General features: G+C 40.3%; 2 protein-coding genes across 4 annotated transcripts in view; both read right to left on the reverse strand.

Moving 5' to 3' along the window:
- Nucleotides 1-6: 6 nt before the first annotated feature.
- LOC123022868 (corepressor interacting with RBPJ 1-like) lies at nucleotides 7-7,441 on the reverse strand. Its single transcript, XM_044428965.1, has 4 exons — nucleotides 7,016-7,441; nucleotides 3,485-3,560; nucleotides 2,923-3,063; nucleotides 7-720 (listed from the first exon to the last, which is right to left on the reverse strand). The coding sequence occupies exons 1-4, from the start codon at nucleotides 7,439-7,441 to the stop codon at nucleotides 644-646; spliced, it is 720 nt and encodes a 239-aa protein (XP_044284900.1). The 3' UTR covers nucleotides 7-643.
- An 11,855-nt stretch (nucleotides 7,442-19,296) lies between these two features.
- The window catches only part of TRAF5 (TNF receptor associated factor 5), a 38,026-nt gene continuing 29,989 nt past the window's right edge, over nucleotides 19,297-27,333 (reverse strand). For all 3 annotated transcript variants that reach the window (XM_044429111.1, XM_044429112.1, XM_044429110.1), the window contains 5 exons: nucleotides 24,859-24,933; nucleotides 24,495-24,587; nucleotides 23,413-23,553; nucleotides 21,780-21,945; nucleotides 19,297-20,882 (listed from right to left, as the gene is read on the reverse strand). In XM_044429111.1, the coding sequence (XP_044285046.1) occupies nucleotides 20,305-20,882; nucleotides 21,780-21,945; nucleotides 23,413-23,553; nucleotides 24,495-24,587; nucleotides 24,859-24,933 (1,053 nt within the window). In that variant the 3' untranslated portion in view covers nucleotides 19,297-20,304. The remainder of the gene's footprint in view (nucleotides 20,883-21,779; nucleotides 21,946-23,412; nucleotides 23,554-24,494; nucleotides 24,588-24,858; nucleotides 24,934-27,333) is intronic.

Below are 27,333 nucleotides of genomic sequence, written 5' to 3' on the forward strand. Positions count from 1 at the left end.
GCTTCTAAATTCGCAGTTCATGTTTACACATCATGCTGCACAACCTACAGTATGCAGAGCATGGGTCGCATACTGGAGCCGGTGAGATGGGCGTGTCCCAGGGCAGATGCTTGTGCATGTTACTGTTACCTGTAAACAAACCCTTGTCCTCTCATGATGCATCAACTCCCGATTGGCCTTCTTGGCCTTGTGATTTCCCTCAGTAGGAAAACTACCCATCATATGAACATCACTGCTATATGGTCTTTAGTCACATGCCTGGTGAGTTAAATGAATAAGAAGAGATACATTTCCATGGATCTGGAGTTCACCAGTTAATTACCAAGTCAGCTGAAAGACAAGCAGCTGTCATATGACACCAGTAGTTCATGCTAATTGTCAGGGGAAGTTAAGAGAAAAAAAGGTGGGTGGGATATTCTGTGGGAAGTTGTCATATGTCTCTTACAAATGAAAGCTGTTAAGAGGAAGTTGGTCAGAGCACCACAGCATTATACTGGTTGAGTGCAAATCATTTCCTGCTGAATCCACAGTGATACTAAAAACTGCAAAACAATGTGTTTTCAGAAATTATATGGCAGGCTGAACTAAGCACATGCATCCTTTTTTACTCTACAGTGAGTACAGACTAAATGTACTCTGCTCTTCATTTGATTAATCTTAGTTTTACCTTTTTGTTATGTTTTTCCTTTTTCCTCTTCTTTGATTTTGATTTGGGAGAATCTATTAAAAATGACAGTATGTTATGCTTTGAACAATGAGATGAACAAAAGAAGAATAAGTATTGAAGTAAAAAATCCAGAAGTTATTACCTGAGGGTCGTTATGCTTGAGACATTAACATTCCCCTCAGACATACAAACATGGCTGTAAAAAATGGTTTTCCTACTTACTATCTTCCACTATTCAGAAGTTACTGTGGACAAATTCAGACATTAACTGCAGTGTCACATCAACAGCCTTTGTGTGGTGGTGAACATAATGGGCAATATGAAATATTGCAGCTATGCTAGTGGGAGTGATCACCAAAAAGCAGCACTTGCTAGCACAACCAGAAACTGCTCTCGAGTAGGACAAGTCTGCAGACTTTGCAAAAAGAAGCTCCACCAACTTGCCCCATTTCAGGGCTGGCAGTTTCCTGACCATGCTAGCAAGTGTTAGTATCCCATTGTTCTGGTGCTCATTCCCACTTGTGCAGCAAGTTCAGAGCTCGCAAACTGCCAATACTGGACACTGCCTGCACGCTTCTCCTTTACACCACGTACAGACACATAATGTTGTTCTGGGTCATATGTCAAATTTGCATGAATTTTCCCATTCTCCCTCTCTTTTTTAAAAGGAAGAATTGGGCATGTTTGCTAGATCTGACCACGGGACATACGAAGCTTTGCATGGAGAACTCATGTTATCTGCAGTTCCAGTGTGTGTACAGTGGGGCTGGGGATCATGCGCTAGCTCTTCATCACAAAGGCAGCCTCTCTGAGGAGTATCTAGACTAGAACTGGATGACATTCACTCTTAATAGCAATTTTGCTATTATCTGCATGGTAGATGATCCCAAGCTGAAAGTGGCATTATCTCAGAATAAAAATTCAGGTTTCAATTCTGAATAAAAGTTCATCATTTTAATTAGGCCTCATTTAATTAATGAATTTTAAAAATATTGTTTTCAGAAAAACAAGCTTTTAATTTTTTTGTTGTTTTTATGTGCTATTACATCATCTCCAATTTATGGCGACCCTATGAATGAATGTCTGCCAAAATGTCCTGCCCTAGACAGTCCTGCTCAGTTCTGTTAAAACTCAAGGCTGCGGTTTTCTTTACTGAGTTGTTCCACCGCAACACCATGTGATCTTTCTTCTTCTGTATTTGATTTTCCCTAGTATGATGGTTTTCTCCAGTAAACCTTCCCCCTCATCATCTCATCTCAACAGCTTGTTTGTAATCCCCCTAGGAAGTTATAGGTGGCATTTAAATATGTGCATAAACAAACAAACAAATGAACAAACAGTGTCAGTTAAGCTTTAAATGGAAATTCAAGGAAAGCGAGTGCCTAAGCCAAGTTTTCTTTCAAATAACTCTTGTGTCAAATCTACAAACTTCTGTATAAATTTATTAAGTTTAGAAACAATAAAAGGGCATTGATGAGAGTAACTGCTGAGAGGAAAATGCTCAGAAAGTTCAACTGGGCAGCTAAAATCTTTAAACAGAGAGCTATAGCAACCTCAGTTTACTTCAGAGCAAAGATATCCATTTAACCCAAAACCAAGTACTTTTTAAGCATCATTGTAACCATCATACTTATCTTTCCTTTGGATGACTTCCAATCAAAGTCTCCTTTCCAAATCTGATTCTTTGTCATGAACCCAGTGAGGCTCCTCTAGTCCCACAGCTGTTCAACAATTAACAATCTAGATTTTCATCTTGCTAATAGTTTTAAGGTAAACTTTCTGATCTTCAGCTTAAATTTGATAATTTGTTAATTGGTAATCTGAAGATGCTAGGATGCATGTGTATCTCATGTTTATCTTATTTAATTCACAAGGCGCTGTCAATATGCACAATACTTTCCAGAGAACAAGAAACCATGTTCCTGCCCCGAAGAACCTACAATCTAAAATTGACCAATATGGGTCAATTCTTTGTGATTGCTCTTTACATGTATTCTTTTTACCTTCAGTTTCAACATCGGAAGAATTCCATATAGCATCTCTGCTGTGCTTCTCACAATAGTGCAGATCATAAAACAATGCACAAGTAGATGCCTAACATTTTGGGTATCCATTTACACTTGATTTGGTCTCTGAAATTCTCAGTATTTGCTGAATTGATATAAGTATATGCAACCATCATTCAAAATGATTTTGTCAATTAATTTTCTACAATTGATTTTGTCAATGATTTTCTACAATTAAAGTATTTTTACCTGCGCTAGTGGAACTGCTTCTGCTACGTGAAGCAGAGGATCCTGAAGAAGAACTTGAAGAGGAGGATGAACTAGATGATGTAGTGGAAGAAATGGAGGATGACCGGCTTCTGCTACGTTTTCGCTTCCTCTTCTCTCTCTCTTAAAGGAAAAAACAAAACAAAACATTAGAAGACTGGTTAGGTTTTTTTTATTTTTGTGTATTAGAGGGTTCTTGCTTTACATTTACATTTTCATAATTCTCTATTACTTCTTAAACAATACTTGTTAGTTACCCTGAGCTTAAGTCTGATTAATACTTCTGCCACAAGTTCACACAGCCCTCAAAAAACTTCACAGAGCAGACTGAACCTAGATGTGTTGTGTGGTGAGGTGTGAACCTGTGATCTGGACAGGTGCTGAACCATTTGGAAAAAGGTTCGACTCATTCAGACACAGCAAACAGTGCCATGCAAAGCTGTCCTTGGCTTGCATTGCATCCAATGATATGCTACTTATATACAGAGTGCAGCACTCCAGTAATGTGCTCTATAAAAAGCTACTGTCATAGCCAAACACCTACCTACCTCTGGCTTTTGTCTTCTCTTGTGATGTTGCACATAGTGACCCATCTTTTTCTTCATGTCTGTTATCCATATCTATGAAACATACAGATATATTTATCTCTCTCTCTCTCTCTCTCTCTCTCTCTCACACACACACACACACCACACACACAACACGAAAGTATTTTCTATAAGCAAATGGAAGCTGCCTGGATAGTTGAGATGGCGTATTTTCATTACCCAGTTCTAATACTTATATTAATAGGAAAGACCAACCTTGTCAGGGTTCTTGAATATAAACAACTGAAATGGATTCTAATTCTGGATTTGATACACCACAGTCAGTAATATAGACTGTATGTTATTCAAAAGTAAACAGCCAAAGCGCAAAATGGAGGCTACTTTTAAAGTAATATTTTGGAGTAAAGAATGAATGATCTTCATGACTACATCACTGATCCTTCAACAATGTAACTTGTTTGAAGTTCTTGCCTCTAGACTTTGTTCCTTTGAGTGAAATGAAGACAGGACATAGGCAGATTGTAAACCTGAATCTAGACTTTACTAATTCTCTGATTTATGGTAGGCAGGTGAGGATTTCTGACTCATAATTGTTTAGAAAATTCAGCCAACAAAATGACTCCCCCTCTCCCATTAAGGGAAGAAAGCTAGTGGTAACCAGGTGTGGATTTTTCAATGAATTCCATTTCAGTTCTGATACTCAGAACTATTCCTGGGCTTCCCTTTAAGTGTCAATCCTTTGCACCAGGCTTCATTTGGTGGATGGTATAGTTCTATTAAAAATAAAGTAGAGTAGACCCTGTAAGCCTAAACCATGCTATAGATCCCTCTAGAGAAGGAATAAGTATATGCTGTAATATTGGTCATGCAACCTTCCTCACATTTAAGGAATATATTCCCCACTGCCCACCCCTGGTACTGTACTAAAAGCATGCACCAGCAAGCCAGAAAAGGTTCCTGAAAAGTTTTTCTATTGCATTAGGCACTTAGAAATCCTCCCCTTCTCTTAAAGAACAGTTAGAAGTTGTGTTAAAATGCTCTAAGTGAGTAATATCTGAACATCTGTGCTACATGTTACTGACTCTTTTGTAACTCAGTAGATACTTCAGTAAGTCACGTAAGTGTTGCACCTTAATAGACACACTTCAATCATACTTTTCAAGCGTGTACAGATGACCAAACTATCCCAAGATGAACTCTCTTGTCTGTTAGCCATGGTAGCTTGGTTATGTGAATCATTCTGCCTACTTTTAAAAACGTAGCAGTGTTAATTTATTACAGCAAACACAAAATGAATGCAATGTCTTATGTTAATTCCTTAGGAAAAAGTTTTCACAGACTATGGGCAATTTCATTGGATCCAGGAAATGTTATTGTTAGTTGACAGCAAGCTGTGAATTAAATAAAGTCAATATGCATTATAATTTCCAGAGAACAAGAAACCATGTTCCTGCCCTGAGGAACCTATAATCTAAAATTCAGTACAAGAGAAATAATGGAGGAAGCAGAGGTAAACAGAGAAAGCATGTGGGCTTTGTTTCAGGTATAAATACATAGGATTAGTAATAGAATGCTTGTTTCCCTACTCCTTCCCTGTATTCCAGCTGCCTTTGCGGCATTGCAGCAATGGCATATGATGAAGAGGCTGGGTTTTATGAGCACTCTTGCCTGTTATTTGTGCATTTTGGTGAAACAACCTATAAACAACCCAAGATTCTGGGTTTGCACATAATGGTCCCTGGTCCAAAACACTACAAACCATAGATTATCTTTATGGATTGTGTGAAGTTACAAAGCCATGGATAGCTCCAAATTCACACATACCACAAACCCAAAATTAAGCAAAACATGGTTAATTAAATCATGGTTTGTTAACTATAAACCAAGACAATTGATTAATTGTGGGTTAAACAACTCACAGTTAAGCTGAGTATTAAGAACCTTGTTCACATATAACAACCCAGATTATTTGGGCTAAGTATGTGCTGTCATTAATTTGCGGGCTGTTGTTGAATCAGAGTTGCCATTATGTGCAAACCCTAGTTTATTATTTGGCTGTTACCTATGAAATACCCAGAGTTTACAACCCATCAACAAACTATGGATTGTCTTCAAGGATTGTTCACAGTTAACAACCCATTTTTAAATCACACCAGAAGATTTGCAACCCATGATTCAACAACCCATACTCATAGAAACTTAGTAAGTCAGAAAGAATCTCCCAGGCCATCAAGTTCCCACTCATTTAATACCCAAATATTCAATATTATAGGTTGCTAAGTGAGAACTTTTGTTAACTGCCCAGACAGTCTTGACTGTCTGGGCAGTAGTAAAATGAAATAAATAAATAAACCAGGCATAACTGTAGCCATAATTAATCTGGTTTCATTACATGGTTGGGTCAGCATGGGTTAACCCATATTGAGCCATGGAGCATGTTGAGTATGTTTAGCCACTGTTTTGACTATGTCCTACTGGGAGAGAATTCACGTCTTATGTAAACCAGCTATCATGAGTTGAGGGTTAAACAACACTTGCACAATCCTGGTACTAATAAGTGATTATGTAAGGTTGTTTAACCTTGAATAACTCTAATGGCCAGGCTCTTAAAACATACTGCAACCACCAATGAGGGGTGCATATTTAAAATGACAGTTACATGTAGCTAGCCCTGCAATTCATTGTAGGTTAAAGAACCCTCAATAAGCCAGCTGTGTCAGGTGAATCAGCCCATCACTTGAGTTCAAAACCCATAGAACAATCTCCAGTAAAGCTGAATGGAGCATGTATTTCAGAATTGTGGAAGCAAACAACCTTGGCAAATTGTTGATCAATTGCTTAAAGATTTGCCACATTATGTGCAGTCAACAATTTAACAATGGAATGAATATGGGACACAAAGGACAGGAGAACAAAAAATAAAGACAAGGTTATGCACCTGTTCAACTCTATCTATCTATCTATCTATCTATCTATCTATAATAAAGAAGTTTAGAGAAACTAACTCATGATGAATTGTTGTTGACATTTCTATGCTAAAGGTCGAGTGCATGTAAGAGGAGAAAACTATTCAGCACACCACATGCTGCACTGAATTGTCGCGGCAGAACGAGCTCATTTTGCTTGATTTCCCCCCACGAAGTGAAGGCAGGCTTATCCCCAGCACAGCAGCAGCGAGATGGGGGCGGGGGCGGGGGCGGCCGGCGGCGGCTGTCCGTAGCCACCAGCTAGTGTCTACAAGGATAAAACCTTCCCGCCCACGACAGGCTAAGTGGAAGTAGGCGTTGCACCCCATGCAAGTCGAACTTAAGTCCTATTTATTTCACCAGGTCTACTCTAATTGGACCTAACATTGAGTATCACCCTATAAGCGGCGAGGCCGTCTAGTTGCTTCAGGATTAACGCCTCGTTTTGCACGGGAAGTCCGTGAAGGCGGCTACTTCTCTAAAACTCGTTCCCAACAGGAAGTCGGCAAGGGTAGTAAAGTAGTAGCAACTACGAAATTCTGCTAGTAAGGAGGGATTTACCGTATCTGTATCAAGCGCCTCAAGAACCAGGCGCTGCGCAGCTAGGCCGGGAGCGACGCGACACCGCCTCGCCGGCCGCTGCTCTTCCGGCCTGCTCAGGACGCTGCTCACCGGCGGAGGCCACAAAGAGGACAGGTCGCAAGCGGCAGGCGCCGTGGCCGCCCGCGGATTCTCCGGGAACCCGGAACCACAACGCCGAGCACACCGCCTACCGGGCCGAGGCGGAGGCCCACATCCGGGAAATGGCTGAAGGCGAACGTAGTCCCGGTCGCACCTCCCCCTGGCGCCTCCTGGCGCTCCGGGGCGATGAGCTGGGAAGAGCCCGGCGGGCTCGGCTTGGGGCTGCCGGCGTGGCGGGCCGAGGCGAGCCTGCAGCCGTCGCGCGGGGCACCGTTTCCGCGGAGGGAGGCTTCCTGGCGTTTCCATCAGGCTTACTCCCACGTAGGAGTCCGGGTGTCTCCCTCCCCTTTTTGTTTTTAAGAGTAATCCACCTCACAGGGTTGTTTGTAAGGAGGGAAGGTGGGGAGGCGGCGAAGGACGTACACCGCCCCCGAATTCCTTTGAATTTACTACTGTTTTTTACATTTATATCCCATCTTTCTTCGTTTGTGAGGAACCGAAAGCAGGTTACATAGCTGCATTTCATCCTCACAACAGCGTTCCTGAGAGGCAAGTTAGGCTGAGAAGCTGTAACTGAACTAAGGCCACCGGGTGAGCTTAAAGGCTGAGTGGGGACCAAAACTGGACACCCCAGATCCCCATTTCAGCACTCCAACCACCTCACCACACTGCTTTCTGGCGTGGTTTTTCATTTGATATATTGTGGTTTTGATTTAAGCTGCCTTGGGAGACTACCGTTTAGATGATTTTTGTACTGCCCAGTAGTTGAAGTTTTCTGGGCAGTTTACAGCAATGCCTAAAACATACCAATAAAACCACTAACGTTTCCAAAATGCAAAGTTTGAAATTTAAAACACAACTGAAACAATATGTAATAAAGCATAAAACTGACCTGGGTGCCTCAACTTTTAATGCCTTTGCATAGAGGGCTGTCTTAATGTAGTGCTGAAAGGATAATATGGTTGACACAAGGTGGGCTTTAATTAGAAGATTTTTCTACAGTCATAGAATCATAGAATAGTAGAGTTGAAGGGGGCCAAGTAGAATTGGACATTGGATCCAACCCCCTGCTGATGCAGGACACCAATTTGCACTATCCCCCTGAGATGGCGGTCCAGTTTCTTTTTGAATGTCTTTAGTGTGGCACAGCCCACCACCTCTCTAGGCAGCTGGTTCCACTGTCATATTGCTTTGACGGTAAGGGCAATTTTCCTGATACCTAGCCTGAATCTGGGTTGTTGCCATTTGAACTGATCATTCCGTGTCCTACACTCTGGTATGAATGAGAAGAGATCTTGTCCTTCCTCTTTGTGACAGCGTTTGAGATACTAATAAAGTGATATCATGGCCCCGCTCAGTCTTCTCAGTGCTGAACATACCCAGTTCTCTCAGTGTCTCCTCACAGGGCTTTGTTTCCAAAACCTGGATCATTTTTGTTGCTCTCCTCTGGACCTCTACTAGTTTTTCTGCATCTTTCTTAAATCGTAGTGCCCAGATTTGGACACAGAATTCTAGATGAGGTCTGATTAGTGAAGAGTATAGAGAACCCTTGATTTGGAAATAATACTTTTATTAATGCATCCCAAAATAGCATTTGCCCTTTTTGTGGCTGCATCACATTGTTGGCTCATATTTAGCCTGTTGTCCACAATAACTCCAAGGTCTTTTTCAGTTCTGTTGAACCATGTATCTTGTATTGATACATTTGGTTTCTTTTTCCTAGGTAGAGAACTTGGCCTTTATCCCTTTCGAATCTCACATGGTTCCTTTCAGCCCAACATTCAGGCTTATCAACATCACCTTGGACCTTCATTCTGTCTTCCAGGGTGATTGCTATTCCACCTAGTTTTGTATAATCTGCAAATTTGATTGTTGTTCCTTTTACTTCTTCATCCAAATCATTAATAAAGATGTTGAAGAGCACTAGGCCTAGGACTGAACCCTTTGACACCCCACTAGTTACCTTTCTCCAGTTTGAGAAGGTGTCATTGATGAGCACTCTTTGTGTCCAATTTAGCTGCCAATTTTGGAATCTCCTAATAATTTTCTATCTAGTCTACTGTTTGCTATTTTGCTTATATTGCTGTGGAGCACTATGTCACAAATTCTACTAAATTCATTGTAGAATATGTCTGCAGTGTTTCCGCTGTTCATTTGGGAGGTTACCCAGTCAAAAAAAGAGATTAAATTAGTCTGAGAAGATTGACTTTTGATAAATCCAGGTTGACTTTTATTAATCACTACATTTTCTTTGAGGGGCTTACTGAATGACTTTTAAATAATTTGCTCCAGGATTTTTCCAGGCATTGATGTCAGGCTAACTGGTCTATAGTTCCCAGGTTCATCTTTTTTCTCTTTTTTCAAGGTGGGGATAATGTTAGGTTTTCTTCAGTTGTCTGGCACTTCTCCTGTTTTCCATGATTTATCAAAGGTAATAGATAGTGGTTCTGAGAGTTCCTCTGCTACCTCTTTTATGACTCTGGAATGGAGTTCATTGAGCTCTGGAGATTTGGATGTGCTTACTCCATCTAGATATTTCTTGATCAGTTGTCTGTCAATCTCGGGCTGCCATCCCTCATTTTTAGCTTGTATTTCCTCTTCATTGTAGATCTTCTTATTTATTTATTTAAAATATTTATACTTTGTCCTATATGCAAAAGTGCCTGGGGGGCTTACAAAAATCAAACAATGCAACAATTAATAATTAAAAATGTGCATAAAACCAACAATAATGTTTCACAAATGAAAACAAAATAAAATCAAAAACAGGAGCGAAATCAAAATCAAAATGTGACTGTGAAATAGTTAAAACTCTCTTCTTGTGGGAAAAGACTGAGGCAAAGTAGGAATTGAGCACTTCTGCCTAAGCCTAACCTTAACTCTGACTGAGAAGGCCTTTCCTTTTGTGGCTGCCCTTGGAAGCAGCTCTTAGAGGAAGCCCTTGGATGCTGAGTGTAGTGTCTATGTAGATTTTTGTTGGGAGAGGCACCTCTATCAGGTATTGTGGTCCCAAGCTGTGTAAGACTTTATAGGTTAAAACCAGCAGCTTGAATCAGGCTTGGAAGTGTAAATGTATCCAGTGCAAGCTGGCCAGAAGTGGTCTTATGTATAAACCTTCCAGTCCCAGTTATTATTCTGGTTGTTGCATTTTGCACAAGCTGCAAATTTGAACAGCCTTTGATGGCAGCCACGTGTAAAGTACACTGCAGTAGTGTAACTTAGAAATCACTAGAGCATAGATTACTGAAACTTGAGCTTACCCTCAATGGTAGCATATAAATCTCAGAAATACATTATTTCCATAAACTCATTCACTTGTCTACCTTCTCTAACAGGTGTTTGTTTACATCGTATTGGGACAATAAGGTTTAAGATACCATAATAAGCCCATATTATCATGGGCAGTTTTGGGAGCGAGGCATCTTGGCATGGCCCAGACCTTTAGAACTGGCCAATTGCCAGCATCTGCCTAAAAAAAAAGTCTGCTTCCTCCCTCTGAGCTTAGCACCTTTGCTGTTACTATGCAACTACTTAGGACTCACTTCCTTAGCAGATTAAGATGAGGTGTAAAATGAAGAAACTGTCCTTTTAAATGAGAAGGGAGGCTGCCACATAGCCTTCCCCAGTCTGAAATCACCAAATCACCACTGTCATCTATTTTTATTGGAGCATGCCTGTCTGCAGAGACCTGCCCAGCCAGTTACTATGGGCAACGGCACTCGTGTTCTGAGCCATTGTAGACAGCAATGCTCTGGCAAAAAAAGGAGCAGGTGTATTGGTTGCTCACATACAAGGTTCCAGAGACTTTCTTCAAGCTGGCCCAGACCCCTTGCCTTGGGGTTTGCCTGCAGAGAGGATTAAATTAACTGATTTGCCTTAGCTTGCTTGTGTCTGCACCTCCTCCTCCTCCTCCTTTCTAGTACAGACCTTGTTTGTTTTTGCATGATCCACATGGCCAGATTCTGATGAGTGTGTGGCCTTCCTTGGCATCAGAAATTTTCACTATGCTAGAAAAGGTGAATAGGATAGGTGGGAGGATAGGGGTATAAGAAGTTTGCTCTACAGAAAAATACTTGGAAAGATGCTGCTTTTATGTAACTTTGCAGGATTTTTTGCCTTGGAGACAGAAACGACTTTGGAGATATTAGGAAAGGCACCCTTTTCTGCTCTGCCTCATGGAACAAAATGTCTTGGGCCAGCCTTGTATGTAGTCGTAGCTGTAGAGATCTGTTGTGTGAAAAAATGGTGGCTGAGAAGGTACAGGAAATTATGTGGGCTTGAGAAATAACTGGGAGTACAAAGAGATCTGAGGGTTAGGAAACTCATCCAGGATTACATCAGGTTTGCTCTGAACATGTTTGCTCCCAGGTAAGTGTATGTAGGGTTGGAGTCTTGCTTCTTAATAAATGTTCTCAGAGCTACAATTTGCCTTACCCACTCTGAAGATAGTTTCAATATCTTAATCTCAAAAGAAACACAGCGATCAGTAACTTTGGTAATTGAAACAACCAAAAACAAAGGGTGGCATACAGATCCACAGCTGGGTAAGAATTAGGAACTTGGGTTGGTCCTAAGAAAGATTTTCAGTGAAGAAAGAAATTGATTGACATTTAAGCTCTTTACTCAACAGTGGCCGCAGGATTGGGAAAGGTCAGTTTACATTCCGATCCCAAAGAAGGGCAATGCCAAGGAATGTTCAAACTACCGTACCATTGCACTCATTTCACATGCTAGCAAAGTTATGCTCAAAATCCTACAAGCTAGGCTCCAGCAGTATGTGGACCAAGAACTACCAGAAGTACAGGCAGGATTTTGAAGAGGGAGAGGGACTAGAGATCAAATTGCCAACATACGCTGGATCATGGAGAAAGCTAGGGAGTTCCAGAAAAACATCTACTTCTGCTTCATCGACTATGCTAAAGCCTTTGATTGTATGGATCACAACAAATTGTGGCAAGTTCTTAAAGAGATGGGAGTACCAGACCATCTTATTTGTCTCTGGAGAAACCTATATGTGGGTCAAGAAGCAACAGTGAGAACTGGACATGGTACCACTGATTGGTTCAAAATTGGGAAAGGAGTTCGGCAAGGCTGTATACTGTCGCCCTGCCTATTTAACTTATATGCAGAGCACATCATGAGAAAGGTGGGGCTAGATGAATCACCAGTTGGAATTAAGATTGCCAGGAGAAATATCAACAGCCTCAGATATGCAGATGATACTACCCTAATGGCAGAAAGTGAAGAACTAAAGAGCCTCTTGATGCGAGTGAAGGAGGAGAGTGCAAAAGTTGGCTTAAAACTCAACATTAAGAAAACTAAGATCATGGCATCCGGTCCTCTCACTTCCTGGCAAACAGATGGGGAAGAAATGGAGGTAGTGGCAGATTTTATTTTCCTGGGCTCCAAGATCACCGCAGATGGGGACTGCAGCCAAGAAATTAAAAGACGCTTGCTCCTGGGGAGGAAAGCTATGGCAAATCTAGACAGCATACTAAAAAGCAGAGACATCACCCTGCCAACAAAAGTGCGTATAGTCAAGGCTATGGTTTTCCCAGTTGCACTGTATGGCTGTGAAAGCTGGACCATAAGGAAGGCTGAATGCAAAGGATTGAGGCCTTTGAATTGTGGTGCTGGAGGAGACTCCTGCGAGTCCCCTGGACCACAAGGCGATCAAACCAGTCAGTCCTAGGGGAGATCAACCCTGACTGCTCTTTAGAAGGCCAGATAGTGAAGATGAAACTCAAATACTTTGGCCACCTAATGAGAAGGAAGGACTCCCTGGAGAAGAGCCTAATGCTGGGAACAATAGATGGCAAAAGAAGGGGACGGCAGAGGATAAGGTGGCTAGATGGAGTCACTGAAGCAGTTGGTGTGAGCTTGAGTGGACTCCGGGAGATGGTGGACAGGAGGGCCTGGAAGAATGTTGTCCATGGCGTCCTGATGGGTTGGACACGACTTCGTGACTAACAACAACTGATCCCAGGCACTCCATCCACTCCATTTGTATTTGGTCTGAAAGACCAAAGAAAAGTGTGCATTTGTGGAGGCTAAGTTTTAAGAAGGCACAATTTGGGACATTGCCATTCCATCCTGAAAGCAAGCATGAGGTTAATTAGCTTACCTTCTCTAAAATGTAAAGTAACTATTTCTAAGTATGCAGGTATTGCACATGTAAATTAGTATATGCAAATCTGTCATTTTTTTTAATCCTATGGGTCTGAATCTTGCTTCTTTTAGGTACCCAGAACTGCTTCTATGTATTGTTGTTAAGGATGATAATTGTACAGTTTGTGATGCACTGTGTAGAATATTTGCAGGGATGTTAATTATATCTTTGGGGCACTTTTTTCCTATTTGGAGCTGTTAAATAGAGTTAGACATAAATGAATCTTGGTAATAAATAGGTGGATCTAGTAGGTGAGAATGTTGTATGTAGACAAAACTAGAAGGTAATTGTGATCAGTGGTAGAATAGGTGGCTTGTAGTACCTTGAAGGTGTTGACTTTTTTTTTTAATCCTGCAACTTCCAGTATTTGCCAGCTATGGTAACTGGGGAATACTAGGAGTTGTAGTATATGTTTTCACCTAAAGATCATAATATAGTATATATAACTTTCATGGACTAGAGGTGGCCTTATCAGAAACATTATTATGCTAACTTGGTAGGCATCTTTATATATAGCTGTACAAAATGAGTACAAGTTAAATACAAAATGAACTTAGAGTATAATTACATTGAAATTGGGGTGAGGTATCCTATGGTTTTGGGAGGACATCCCAGGACCATAGCATTTTTCAGAGTTCACATTCCTAACCCTCAGGCACTGCTAGGCCTTGGAAGGGGGACTTTAGTATTCAATTCCCCTGCCTCCTTGAAGCTTGCATGGAACGAAACATGCTGACTACTTCCTGAGGTCAGAAAAGCAGCCTTGGAGTACTCAGAAAGGAGGTATTTCATTGGGATGGGGAGAAAAGGTCAAAATATAAACAACCCTATGGTTTGATCCAGTCCTGACCCAGTCTCCACTAGCATCCCCTCTGTAGAAGGCTTATAGGCCCATCTAGAGAGGGTGAAAAAGCACAGCAGACAGAAATGAATATTGTTGCCATCACTGCTCCTGCCTTGGCAGCAACAGCTCAGCAAAGCACTGGATACCCGTATGGTTGGTTCCCCTGTGCATGCAAAATTACAAGTCATTGCTGAAGACACTGAAGTCCATCTGCTGTGGCCCTTGTTATTCCAATAGATGCACCAGCTGTTCCAGGCTATATGCTTGCTGGTTTGCCAATTCATGCAGGGAGGCAAATGCATTAGCTCCCACTTCATTCAATCTGTATAATAACTTAGCTCCTTTTCTAAAATCAGTTGATTTTCATGCTCCAAACTAGCCAAAGCAAGGTTTCAACTGCTGCTGTGTGTGGATGGCTCAGTTTTACTGGCACATTCAAGACTGGGATCATAACGTATCAAGAAGGCTTTTTGCTCATATTTGTGAGTCATCTGGTTATTAATTACTCCAAACTAAGATCATAGACTTTTCAAAATAGAGGAAATTATACAACTGGGATCTCAACAGGAATCCATACGGATAAGTTTAGTATAAACTTATATCATGGTAATAATTTTATTGCAATCATCATGGTAATTGAAGGAGCCTGATTAGCTTAACTAATGTTATTTAATTCTAGCTTAACTAATGCTATTTGCTTTTGTAAAAAGCTGCTTGCTTGAAAGCTTGGTTAGCTCAGTTAACGCCATTTGCTTTCTGTATAACTGCTTGCTTTGGAGAAGAAAAAGGGGAGGCAAAAGAATGTTGATAAGGTAAGATAAGGGTAGTGTGAAGAGGAGGACCCCCAAGACAAAGGGGTAGTGTGAAGACGACTCCCTACGCAAGGCCTGGCACGCTGTGATCACACTCCGTCTGTGAAGGGATTGGATGGAGAGAGCCTCTTCCACGAGGACAGGCATGCAGTGGACATGCAGACCCCGTAAGGGGACTGGGCAAAGGGTCAGGCAGACCCTGGGAGGTGACTGGATGAGGGAACAATGGGGGTGAGATTGTGTGAGAAACAGTAAGAAAGAAAGAAGCTGTAAGAAGGATGAGTTGATGGAATGTGTTGTGGTGTTGCTTCCTGCCTGTGTACTGGGAAGCTGACACCTGGTTGCTCTTCTCAGCTGAATAAAGGAACCAAATGAATCTCTGCCTTGCTGAACCTTATTGGCATATGGTTTAGGGGTCTATAAGTCACCTGGCTAGCAGGGACATCAACAGTAATAATTTTAATCATCCTTTAAAATGGTGGTGGCTTCACAGATTTTCTGCACTCCTGCCGATTTACAACAGTTTAGCAACTCTTCAAAGATTGTTTTGCAAAGCATGGCTGATTAGTGCATAGGTCTTTATAAGTGTTTCTTGCTAAGATTATAATGTAGTTCCTGTTTTGGAGGCAAGGCCTATAAAAGATTCAGGAACTTTTGTTAGAACAAGTCCTGGTATGTGGCTGGAAACTGGCTTAAACATAATATATGATTTGAGCATCTGTACTTTGTAGACAGTCAAAATAAATGTAAGGAAACTTGCTACTGTTCTATAATTTAGTATGATTTCTATAAAAGTAACTGCATGAAGATTCTACACTATATAAAAATGGTAAGAGTTATTTCTTCATTTGAACTTTTTTTTCTAGGCAAGGAAAAGGCAAAAGCTGTTTCTCACTTTGAACCAAGTTTAATATCCTTAGCTAAATTCAGTTTTCAGTTTAAAAACTGTAATACTTCTGTCCTACTAATCTTTACAGAAGCTCCAATATGAGAACTGATGATACTTTTATTAGCTGAATTACCTGGTAGAGACAAATTTGTTATGCCTCTTATTGTTTAGCAAACATCTCCATAGTTACTGAAATGATTCCTAAGGGTTTTCTGGTTGCTCTTGAGAGCCCATTTAACATTCTTAGATATGTTAAAGAATTGATTGATTATATATGGTCCACGTGTATATATCTGTGGCTATATGTATATCTTGTATTCTCAATATGGTCATGGACCATCTTAAGCAATTTATTTATTATTTAAAGTTTTTATATGCTTTTATATGTCCCCTTGCTATATAGCCTTGGGACGGCTCACAGAAATAAATAAATACAAATAAATAAATTTCAAATTGGACTATGTGACTAATTATTTCAAAACTTTTTCTAACCTTTGCACTTGCTGCAAAGGACTGTAAAATACCAGTTGTATACAGGGCTAAAAAGTTTGTTGAATCTATTGCTAACCAGTTCTCAAAATCAGGAGTAATACCCAAGAATGAACTCTGAGACAAAAGGGCATTTCCTTCAGCAAAGGTTCCTTCAATACACTTGCCCTTAAACTTCCTTGCAACTTTTGGTGAATAACAGTTTGATCAGTTTGCAGTTATTTTGGATGGCTTTGCTTCTATTTATAGAGGGGCTTTTTCAGAAAAACAAGAATGCATGCAGACAAGTAGCTGAAATGTTCTCCCCCCACCCCCACCCCTTAGTCAGCTCTGGGAAAAGGTCTGCACCTGAGCCCAAACTAGATGGAATTTACTTCATTGGCAGATAACATTTTCTGTGCCAATTAACTTTCCAATAATAAAAATAGGTCCCTTTCTAAACACTTTAGAAAATGAGAATGGTGCACACAATGTTATTTTCCCTCTTGTTTTTACCATTCTGCTGTATCTATAGAAAAAAGGCACTAAGGAGAGTAGTATCTTAGCACAGCATTTTTACAGTCAGCAATTTAAAATATTTGTGTTTTGAGAGTTATCTGAGGAATATTGCTTTAATACTTAATAAAACACAGAAGTAGATAGAGAAAAGCAATAAATATAGCAATAAATACATCAAAGGCATATCACAAATTGGTGCAAATGTAAACTTTACAGAGCACAGGTGTTAATTTTTAAATGGAATGTCTATAGCAATTTTCATCTTACTAAACAGAATAAAAAGGGACTACAAATTCCAATAGTAAAAGAATTAGAAAATCATTGACCTAAAAATCACAAATTTCAGCATTATAAACATGAAGACAGTTTTAATAAATAAGTCATTTCCCAAAAACTTCATATACAAGACATTCATATAAAAGTAATAAAGTATTCTGTTAGGAATGAGCAATAAAGTAAATTACATTGTGCTAGTGCATGGTATCTTTAGTGCTTTAACAGCATCCCTGATGTGAAGGGTTTTTAGAGGAATCTTTTGCATAAGCAAACACTAGCAGTAGCCTACACTAGGACAACATAATTTACTTTAGCACTAGTAATGGATCGGATATTGCTTGATACATTTGCCACATCTCTATCTAGAAACCCAACTTTAGTGCAGGCATGCAGAAGTTCAGGTCTGAGGTCCAAACCACCTACTCTTGGGGGCAAACCTGGCTCTCTGGAGTTCTTCCAGACAACTATGCCCCCCTGGCCCCTACCCCTTTCTTCTAACCATGGATTATTCACAGTTTCTTAGCTTGTGCAATTTTGTCCCATTTTAAAGGCTGATATGCCTGACCAAAGGTGTAGTTACAGAAAACAAGAGCTTTAAAGCTAATGTAGCTTTAAACTGTATTTTTGGCCCCACCTGTTTCACCTGTCCCTGTATAGTTTCTCTAAAATAAAATTTGGCACTTGAACTCTTAGGGTGAACATTATTTTAGAACATGGCAATCTCCAGGAATATGTAATAACACCTCCTGCTTCAGTGTTTGTCCATTCTAGTTTGGCTATTGTGGTAACAAGTCCTACAGCAATAAGGAAACAGGAATAAGATGTGAGGAAAAATCTAGAAGACAATCCTAAGGGGCTGATGCTTGATATCAGGCCTTTGACCTCAAAGCCCTCCGTCCAAAGCACTGATGGCAAGAGATGGGTGGGGAAAGGGTGGAAGCTTTGACAACCTTTAAGTCCTTTATCCTTTAACCAAGGTTCAATTTGGATGCCAGAAAGTACTTCCTGACAGTTAGGATCTCAATGGTATGTAATGGGCTTCCACGGGAAGTGGCTGAAGCCCCATTGGTGAGGTTGTTCAAGGATAGGATAGACATGCACATAGTAGGCATGTCATGAGCGGAGCTAGCTGGAGCCGGTGATCAGACTAGATGGCTTGGGAGGTCCCTTCTAACTCACTCAATTTCTATGTTTCCTCTACAGGAAGAGAGATGGGGGGAAAGCTAGTTAGGCCTCTCAGCCAATCCAGTTTATTTTCCAGTTCTGAATTTCAAAGAGGAGCTGCCATGACAGTTTCTGCAAGGGGCCAGGAGCACAGTGGGCAAAGATCCGCAATCAGATCTCCTCCTTCGTTGTAGTTTGGTTTACAGCCATGGAAAAAGTAGTCTCTCCCATCCTATAGCTCCCTGAATTCTGTCTGGGAGCCATAGGATTGTTCTATTAGGAGTATGGAACATACATTCACTCATCCGCCAGGCTCTCAAAATGCTTAGCAGAGTCTTTGGTCTAAGACCTCAAAGCCATGAAAAGCATCTAGCATTATTTTTGTAATTTCAACATAAGTTTTAAAGATGAAAGAAATCAGTGCTTAAGTGTGCATGCTTTTGGAGTTGCTATAATACACTACACAGCCAACGTCAAAAAACCATTACAATATTTATTAAAGGTTCATCCTTTCAAACTTCCCTGAAAGCTCCTCTACATCAGCGTAATAAATGTTCACATAGGCCTAGTGAGCCAAGTGATATCAAGTGGCAACAGGGAGGCAGAGGGAAAACCTGACAACACACATTATAAACATTTCCGCATCCCTTTTGAGTGTTCTCATTTCTTAGTCTTACACTTAATATAAAAGACTCACTGAAATAAGCCTGAAAAATGTATGTTTTTCAGTTACAATGTATTAACTTCTATGTGAATAGAACTGTTAAACTCCCTTTTCTAGGGCACCAATACACTCAACTATATTTATGTAGAAATAATAACCTTTGTAAAGTGCTTTTCTGTGTTATGATATCAAGTCTTGTTATTAAAAATTTAGGATGATTTTTATTGCTTTCATACAATTTGATATATGGAGCATGCAGATTAATAAAGGGGAGTGATGAAAATTTGGTCCCACAGTGGGCTTCAAAGCTTCAGAAGATGGGATACCAGAAGCAAACATTTTACATTCTTTATAAAAAAAAATGCCTCATTTGATTGTCAATAATATCAACAATAGGCAGTTGTTATGGAGCCCAGGCCCATTCAACTAATCAAGTACTTCTGATCTGCTTTTTACACAGGACTAAGCCAGAAACACTTATACTTGTTTAACAAGAGTCTAGATCTGCTTATGTCTTGCACCAGTAAAATCAAAGAACATATGCTACTTAAAAGTCATTATTCACTCTATTAAGATTTCAGATTGGATTTGTTTTATTCAGCTCCACCCTATACTTGCCTTTACAGAAATTATGAAACCATCAGATTATGAAATTGTGCACATGCACCCATGTACGCACACCAGAGTGCCACAAGCCTGCAATCTGCAAAACTTTCAATAAACTAGGTTCACAATCTATGCTTATACTTTTGTTGAGATCATTTTTATGAATGTGGTCCACTCCACAATACCTTCATGTTCACAAGGATATTTTACAAATTATTAATTCGGTACACACTTTACTTGGAACTAAGTCCTGAATACAGTAAATTCAGTCAACCAGTAATTGAGTAAACAGCTGAATTTTGCAATACTAAATTTGTCTAAATATGCATAGGATCTGGCTACTGTGGCAGTGGGAAAATGGGAATTGTCTCACAGTGTGACTATTGAGGAAGGTAACTTTAGCATATTTTTGTTTTGTTTTTGTAAACCTACTGAAATATATAGAATATTCCTTAGCAGTTAGCACCTTTAGTAATGTTCCTTTTGATTCTAGAACATCCTCTATCACTCCTGAGAAGGTGACCCAGTTAAGAAGTTTCAAACAAGTAGAAAAATTCTAATACCAAGTTTTCCTAATCAAAACTCATAGAGACTTGGCTAGTTTCTTAATGCAACTTTGAAAAAGTACAAAAATAGTAGTCAGGCTGTTAGAGTATATAAAAATCTGCCTGGAGACTGAAGAGTAGCTTTCACCCATTGTCTGAAAGAATCTAGTGGTTACCAAGACATCACCTTTAATAGTTCTCTTCCATGTTCTCTCATAATTCTTCAAGGTCACTTAAATCCACCACTATTTTTAGGAAGAGTGTGTCATCTTTAATGAAGGTATTCTTTACATTTTCCAGTGTGGTGTGTGCAACAAACCGAGGACAGCCAGAGGCAAGGTTCATCTCTCCTTCCGGCCTTTTGAAGCTGCTGCTGTTGGGATCAGCCTTGAAGGTTTCACATATATGGTTTTTCTTCCCACTTTGATCCAGAAGCATAAGTGTAACCTTTTGCTTGAAAGGCCATGGTAACAAGGAATCAAACTCCCCTTTCATCACTACAAAGTACAAGGAAACATGTGTCCCCTTTCCTGAACCATCTCCATTTAAATATGCTCTAGCAGATAATCTGTATCCACAACGGCTGGTGTAAAAAGGTTGGCTGAATATGGAGAGACTGTGGCCTTCCACTGCCTCTTTCTTCTTCATTTTGTAGTCCACAATTTTCCAAATCAGTTTACCATTGTAACTTGTCCCTTCCAAAAGTTTAAACCGCTCTTCATTTCTTTTAAGTTGTGCACTGTGTTTGTTAAGGTGGCAGTCATGTTGCTTTGACAAATGTTCCAAAACAACTGAAGAAGAAAGATACATAATGTTAAGAGGATTTGTGGGAGACAAGGAGAGGTGGATGGGTGGAAGAAGAATGTATAAATACTTGTGGAAATGAAGTTTATATGGTCTAGCAGTAACTATTCACATATCAGTATCTAATAGTTAAGACTGGATTTTCAGAATCTTTTGACACTGATCATGTGTAGGGTTAAGGACATTCCCATTCTTTGACCCCGGTCTTTCTCTGCAATGCTGAAGTGAGGACTTCGTGGTATGTCCATTTTAACATGACATGAGCTTTTAATTTAATTTAATACATTTTTTATTCCGTCTTTTCACAAACGTCTCAAGACAGATTACAAAATATAAAATCAAAACAATGATTTTAAATTCTACACTGTTGCCTACAAAAGACTTTCAAATCACCTGAAGCTTCAGAGCACAGTCTTACCCATGTGCAACCAAAATTAAAGCTAGGCATGCAATGATCCAAGCACTACCATTCTCTTTAACCCGAGGGAAAGTATATGGGGAAGGCAAGGCAGCCGTGCGCCATAACCCTCATGGTTTGCTGAACCTCACTGTTTCCTAACCTGGAAGGAAAAGCAGACAGTTCTGAATGACCAAGGGAAAGTGTGGGGGGATGCAGATGGGAAGCAAACAAAAAATGAGAACGCAGAATGTGGTTACTGCTACCACTGCATGCAAGTTAAGTGCCTTTTGGTGAATTAGTGGATTATTAGTTCTTTTAAACAGATTATACTTTTGCTACTAGAGTCAGACACTTATGTTAAATAGCATAGAAAAGTGACTGAAAACTGATTTCGTCATGATGCTTCCTACTGGTTGTGACTGGCAGCAGTCCATCAACCCTGCAACATCCAAAAACTTTAGAAACAAAGCAATCCCAGAAATACCTAAACGCTGGTCATTTGACTCCAAGAGTGCAACTTTTTGCTTTATGTTATCAAGGGTCTCCAGCAGTGATCTCAGGTCAAATTTATTCTGCTGATTTGCCATTTGTACCAGCTGTCTCACTTGGGTTTCCAGGCAGGCAGATTTATCAATGTGAATTTTTAGAGTCTTCCAGTTAGATGGTCAATGGGGCATGGAGAGAAAAGAGAAAAGGAGAAAACATATACCACAATTTTAAAGAAAACCCACAGACAGAAGCTGGAGTTATTTTTACAGCTTCAATCACTGACTATATGAAGAGTGCATTTCTCTTCTGAGTCCTTTCTTTTTAATTAGTATTTGGTTAATCAGCTGTCTTCATGATCTGAATTCATTCCTGTGTTTATTATTCAATATCTATAAACAACTTCAACACAGGAATTCTGTGACTGGATAAAATGGTAAGTGAAATTCTATTTTAGTTTTACTGCAGAGACAATATTGCATTATTCAGCATTGTAAGGCTCACTGACAGCCACAAAGGTGTATTGTTCTCTGAACTCTGTTGCTAGCTTGTGGATCTATGATTCCTGAATGTTAAGCAGCAATCTTTTTCATGCAAGAGTATGAATACTACCCAAGCAAAGTTGCATGTATCTCACTTCAGTCATGTGGGAATGCAAGCCACATTTCAACACGAGTTGCCTGCCACTTGCAACAAAATAGACAGTACAAAGTTAATTAAAGCTAATTTTCCTTTCTCAATTTTTATAGGTTAGAGCAGTCTGTATGGCAATATCCCAAGTTATTTCCAGAAAGTAATGAAAAACCTAATAGATAGAGCTTTGCCCATTTGGTAGAACAGAAAATAGATAAATGCATGTTAACAGCAGCTTGTGAAAAATGGTCATGTGGATAAGCCGGAAGGTTTTGTCCGCATTGATTCAGACCCACTCACTAATTCCCTGAGTGGATGCTTCATTTGTACATGTGCTCTTTTCCATCTGCCTCAGGATATGTCTTTCCTTCCCTACACTATTTCTGCAATTGGATGCAGATGAAAATTTTGTGGCTCCAACTCTGTTGCCAGTTTGGATCTATGCAATAGTACTATGCCTTGGGACAATTCTTTCTGGGCAAATGGTTGATCCTATTGCCATCTTCCTTCCCACAGTCATTTTTCTCAATGGAAAAAATAGGCTGTGGACTCCTCCAAAAAAGGCACTAGCTTTATTTGGTTTATGGAAATTTGAAATGCCATGTACAGTGACAGAGTTTATATAAATAAAGATTCTTATCTAGTACATGAAATCCCGTCTTGTATCTCCAAGGTACATCTCACTTGTCTGGGCATGACCCTGTGCATATGACCACAGTAAAAAAACACATCACCTTTCATGTAAGATTTGGGAGCACAGAAAAAAATGGGTAATGATAAAATTTCTAAAAATGTAAATTCTGTTTTGTGCTTTCAGCATGGAAATGTAGAAAGACAAATGAATAAATTCCAGTCTAAATTACACCCAGAAACTTTACACATTAACAGAAACTATTATGATGCACACAATACTTGATTTTAGACAGCAAGTATTTTATTGCAGACACACTGTGTGTGTGTATTAGGAGGCAGTAAAGATATTAAGAGAATTGTCTTACCTGTGTGCTTGCCAGCAAGTTGCTATTTTTATCACGCAGCTGTGTAAACTCCCTGAATTCTTTTTCACACCTTTTAACCATGTCTGTTAGCTTCTGGATTTTTATTTCTTTATGTTCTAGGTTCTTATAAAGGTCTGAGATCTACAAAATAGAAGATTAAAGGTGTGAACTCAAGCTGGCATAAATACATGAGAAAACTGGGCTACCAGAGAGGGGGGGGGAGGGAGGGAGGGAGACTGAATGAAAGAACCTTTTCTTTTTGTAACTTTAAGCACCTAACTCACAGGAGGCCCCTTTCATACTAGATGGGATGAGTCTTTTGATTAAACTTCCATTAAGCCTTGTAAACTGCTCTGGCAGCAAACCAAGAGCTTAATAAACTTTCTGTTTTTGCCAACAACATAAAATACTGGCTGCATGGGGGAATTACAAGCTGTGCGGGGGTCTGCTTTCAATCACTGTGCAAGATTCCCTTTTTAAAAAATTTCCAGAGGTCTAGTGGCGTTTCCTGCATGCAACCTCACCTGATTAGTTTCTACCCACATCCTGGAAGATACTTTTCTTTTCAAAAAAGCGGCTGGTGCATGCTGCAGTAACCAACCAACATGCACAAGCAATTGTTTTCCAGGATGTGGTTAAATATGAACCTGAGTACAATAGGAGATCAGAAGGAAGTGCTCTCATAAAATGGTAATACTCACCTCTTGAGTAACCAGCTGCCCCTCACTGCAATCTTTGCATTGTATGAGAACTAAAATGAGTGGGCATGTTTATATGCCACACTAGTCCACCCTGGCAATATGCCACAGTGGGTTGGTTGTGCAAAACAACCCATGTGGTCCCGATAGACAACTGGGCTTGCTGTGAGCTGTCTGCTTCCTCCCCGCTTCCTCTCCCCTCATTCCTCCCATGCGTTTCCCAGGGAACACTGGAAGGAACAAGCTGACTCCCACATCCATGCTGCGACCATGCGATGGCACATCTAGCCACTTTCAAGCCACCTTGAACTTTAAGAAGAGTTGCTTGTCTCCTGCCAAAAGTTTAAAAGGCTTTGGAGGAACCACATGAATGATGCACTACACCTGATCTTCCAGCTTTGAGTTCTTGTCTAAGATTTGTAGCATATGGTCTCTTAAGTAGATATTCTCATGTTCTGAAAGCTTTCCTCTTTTAATCTAAAACAAGAAAATAAAGAACAAACCAAGACAAATGACTTATAAACCACGTTTTAATAAAAAAATTCCCTTAACGTATTATAAAATCTAGCTGTAATAGGGGAAAAACCTCAGTGATTTACTCAGATTATTAAACCAGTCCCAAATGACAGGGGCAGCCAAAGAGAGATAGAGAGTGCGTGAGACAGGAGACAAGACACTTGTTAGCCTTTTTGTGTTTTTGAGCAGTTTCTAATAGAACACAAGGGATGTTTGTCTCATAGTACAGTACCTTTGTAGGACAGCCATGCTGTTTATAAGGACAATCAATTTCCATCTCAGGACATACTGACCCATGCTCTTCTACCTGTAAACATATCAGCAAGTCGTAAGTTGCACATTGATGAAGCACTGGAAGGTGGTGGGCGGGGGGAAAGAAGGATGACTGTAAAATTCTACAAAATGTTAAAAAATGACCAACATGAAACTGGGATGACAAGAAGAAAGTCTATTCTAGCCTTCCCCAGAATGGTGCCCTTCAGGTATCTTGCATGACATCTCAGATCATTCCCAGTCCATAATACAACATATTTGAAGGGTTCCATATTTGAAGGTCTCCGGTTTGAGAAGACCGGTCAAATCTATGACATTAACATTTGTCATTCTAAGGATCCATTAATGAACTTTCTGTGAAAAGACGGCAAGCTGTCGTTATTACTGGGAAGACCAGAGGCTTGTACTGCCGGATGCAGGTTAATATGTTGCTCTTTTCTCAATGCCATTTTGTCCCCTTTACTGTTCAATATCTACATGAAACCGCTGGGAGAGGTCATCAGGAGGTGTGGGCTGCGGACCCATCAGTATGCTGATGATACCCAGCTCTACCTCTCGTTTTCCACCAATCCAGGTGAGGCAGTGGCTGTACTGAACCGGTGCCTGGCCGAGGTAATGGGCTGGATGAGGGCCAATAAACTGAAGCTCAATCCAGACAAGACGGAGGTCCTGTTGGTTGGCGGTTCGGGCTTCGGAGAAGGTGACCTGAACCTTGTCCTGAATGGGGTTGCACTCCCTCCTAGGGACAAGGTCCGCAGCTTGGGAGTGCTCCTCGACCCGGAGCTTTCACTTGAAGCTCAGGTGACAACAGCGGCGAGGAGCGCTTTCCTCCAGCTTCGGCTGATTCATCAGCTGCGCCCCTACCTGGAGTACGACTGCCTTGCAACAGTGACTCATGCGCTGGTGACTTCCCGTCTTGACTTCTGTAACGCGCTCTACGTGGGGCTACCCTTGAAGACGGTCCGGATACTTCAATTGGTTCAGAATAGAGCTGCCAGGCTGCTGACGGGGACTGGACGTTATGTTCACATGACGCCAGTTCTCCGTCAGCTTCACTGGCTCCCCATTGAAGTCCGGGCCCAATTCAAGGTGTTGGTAATGACCTATAAAGCCCTAAACGGCTTGGGTCCTGGTTACCTGAAGGAGCGCTTACATCCATATTTGCCCAGTCGCCCCCTGAGATCGGCGGGAGAGGCCCTTCTCCGGGAGCCCTCCGTGAGAGAAATTAGGAGGGTGGCTACTCGGAGAAGGGCTTTCTCAGCGGTGGCGCCTAAGTTATGGAATGCGCTCCCCAGAGAGGTCCGCCTGGCGCCGTCGTTATTTGTTTTTCGGCGCCAGGCTAAGACCTTTTTATTTAAGCAACATTTTAAATGCTAAATACAATTGAATTTTATCTGGCCAGGGCGGCTTATTTTATAATGTGTGTTTTAATTAAGATTATTTTATATGGATTTTAACTTGTTTTATCTATGTTGTAAGCCGCCCCGAGGCTTCGGCGAATGGGGCGGCATAAAAATGTTTTAATAAATAAATAAATAAATAAATGCCATGTAATATATGAGCTAAAAGTTTCATCTACTTCTTTGCATTTCCAACATTTTCCACTATAATTCTTGTCCACTTTTTCTATATCTCTTGGGGTAATGTACTACTGAATAACATCCTATACCACTTTTCTCTTCATGTTTGACTAGCTGTAAATTCAATGTCTTTTTTCCATAAAGCTTCCTATTAGCGGGATGATATTTTCAAGGTTCTGTGTCCAAATTATGCATTCCTTAACTTGCTGAGTTTCAGTGTCAAACTGGAGTAATTGCTTGTAAAATTTTCCTAGCAAATGATCCTTTTATTCCATAATCAGCTTTTCAAATTCCATCAGGTCTTTTGCAGTACCTTTCCCTGATGGGACCTTCTACCATATGTGGTGGACTTCTGATAAAGTTAAAAGGTTTTGGAAGTTGATACATGCGGAAAAACAAAAAGCCTTTAAAATTAACTTTCCTGAGTCCTAAGAACATACTTTTGAATATAATGCCAGATACTTTTTCAAAGAACATGTCAGAGTTAAATATCAACTGCAGTGAGAATTACAATTGCTTCTAAATGGAAAACAGCAGAATGTCCAACAACTGAGGATTGGAAAAGTAAGTTGGCCGAGTATGCAGTTACAGTGAAGTTAATTATGCAAACAGAAGATTAAATAATTTAATGAAAAATGGAAATTCTATTACATGCAATTTAATTGATATAGAACAAAAGGAAACTCGTAAAAATATTGATGATTTATAATTGACTCAAAGTGATTAGAAAATTTGTTGGTTTAGAAAACTAGAATTATCTTCTTTGCAAGTACTGACAGAAATATTTGTCTTCTTTGGGAAATTGCAGGTTATGTTATATTTGTGCAAGATCCCATGGCGTTCTTCTTTTAATT

The sequence above is a fragment of the Varanus komodoensis genome, unplaced genomic scaffold, assembly GCF_004798865.1.
Source record: "Varanus komodoensis strain SLA01 unplaced genomic scaffold, ASM479886v1 scaffold2, whole genome shotgun sequence".
Taxonomy (NCBI): Eukaryota; Metazoa; Chordata; class Lepidosauria; order Squamata; family Varanidae; genus Varanus; species Varanus komodoensis.

Excerpts from the sequence above, each read along its gene's own strand:
- LOC123022868 (XM_044428965.1), bottom strand. The coding sequence starts at position 7,441 with ATGGAAACGCCAGGAAGCCTCCCTCCGCGGAAACGGTGCCCCGCGCGA. Across the intron at positions 3,561-7,015 it reads AGGCGCTTGATACAGATACG|ATATGGATAACAGACATGAA; the intron begins GTAAATCCCTCC and ends TATGTTTCATAG. Across the intron at positions 721-2,922 it reads AAGCAGTTCCACTAGCGCAG|ATTCTCCCAAATCAAAATCA; the intron begins GTAAAAATACTT and ends CATTTTTAATAG.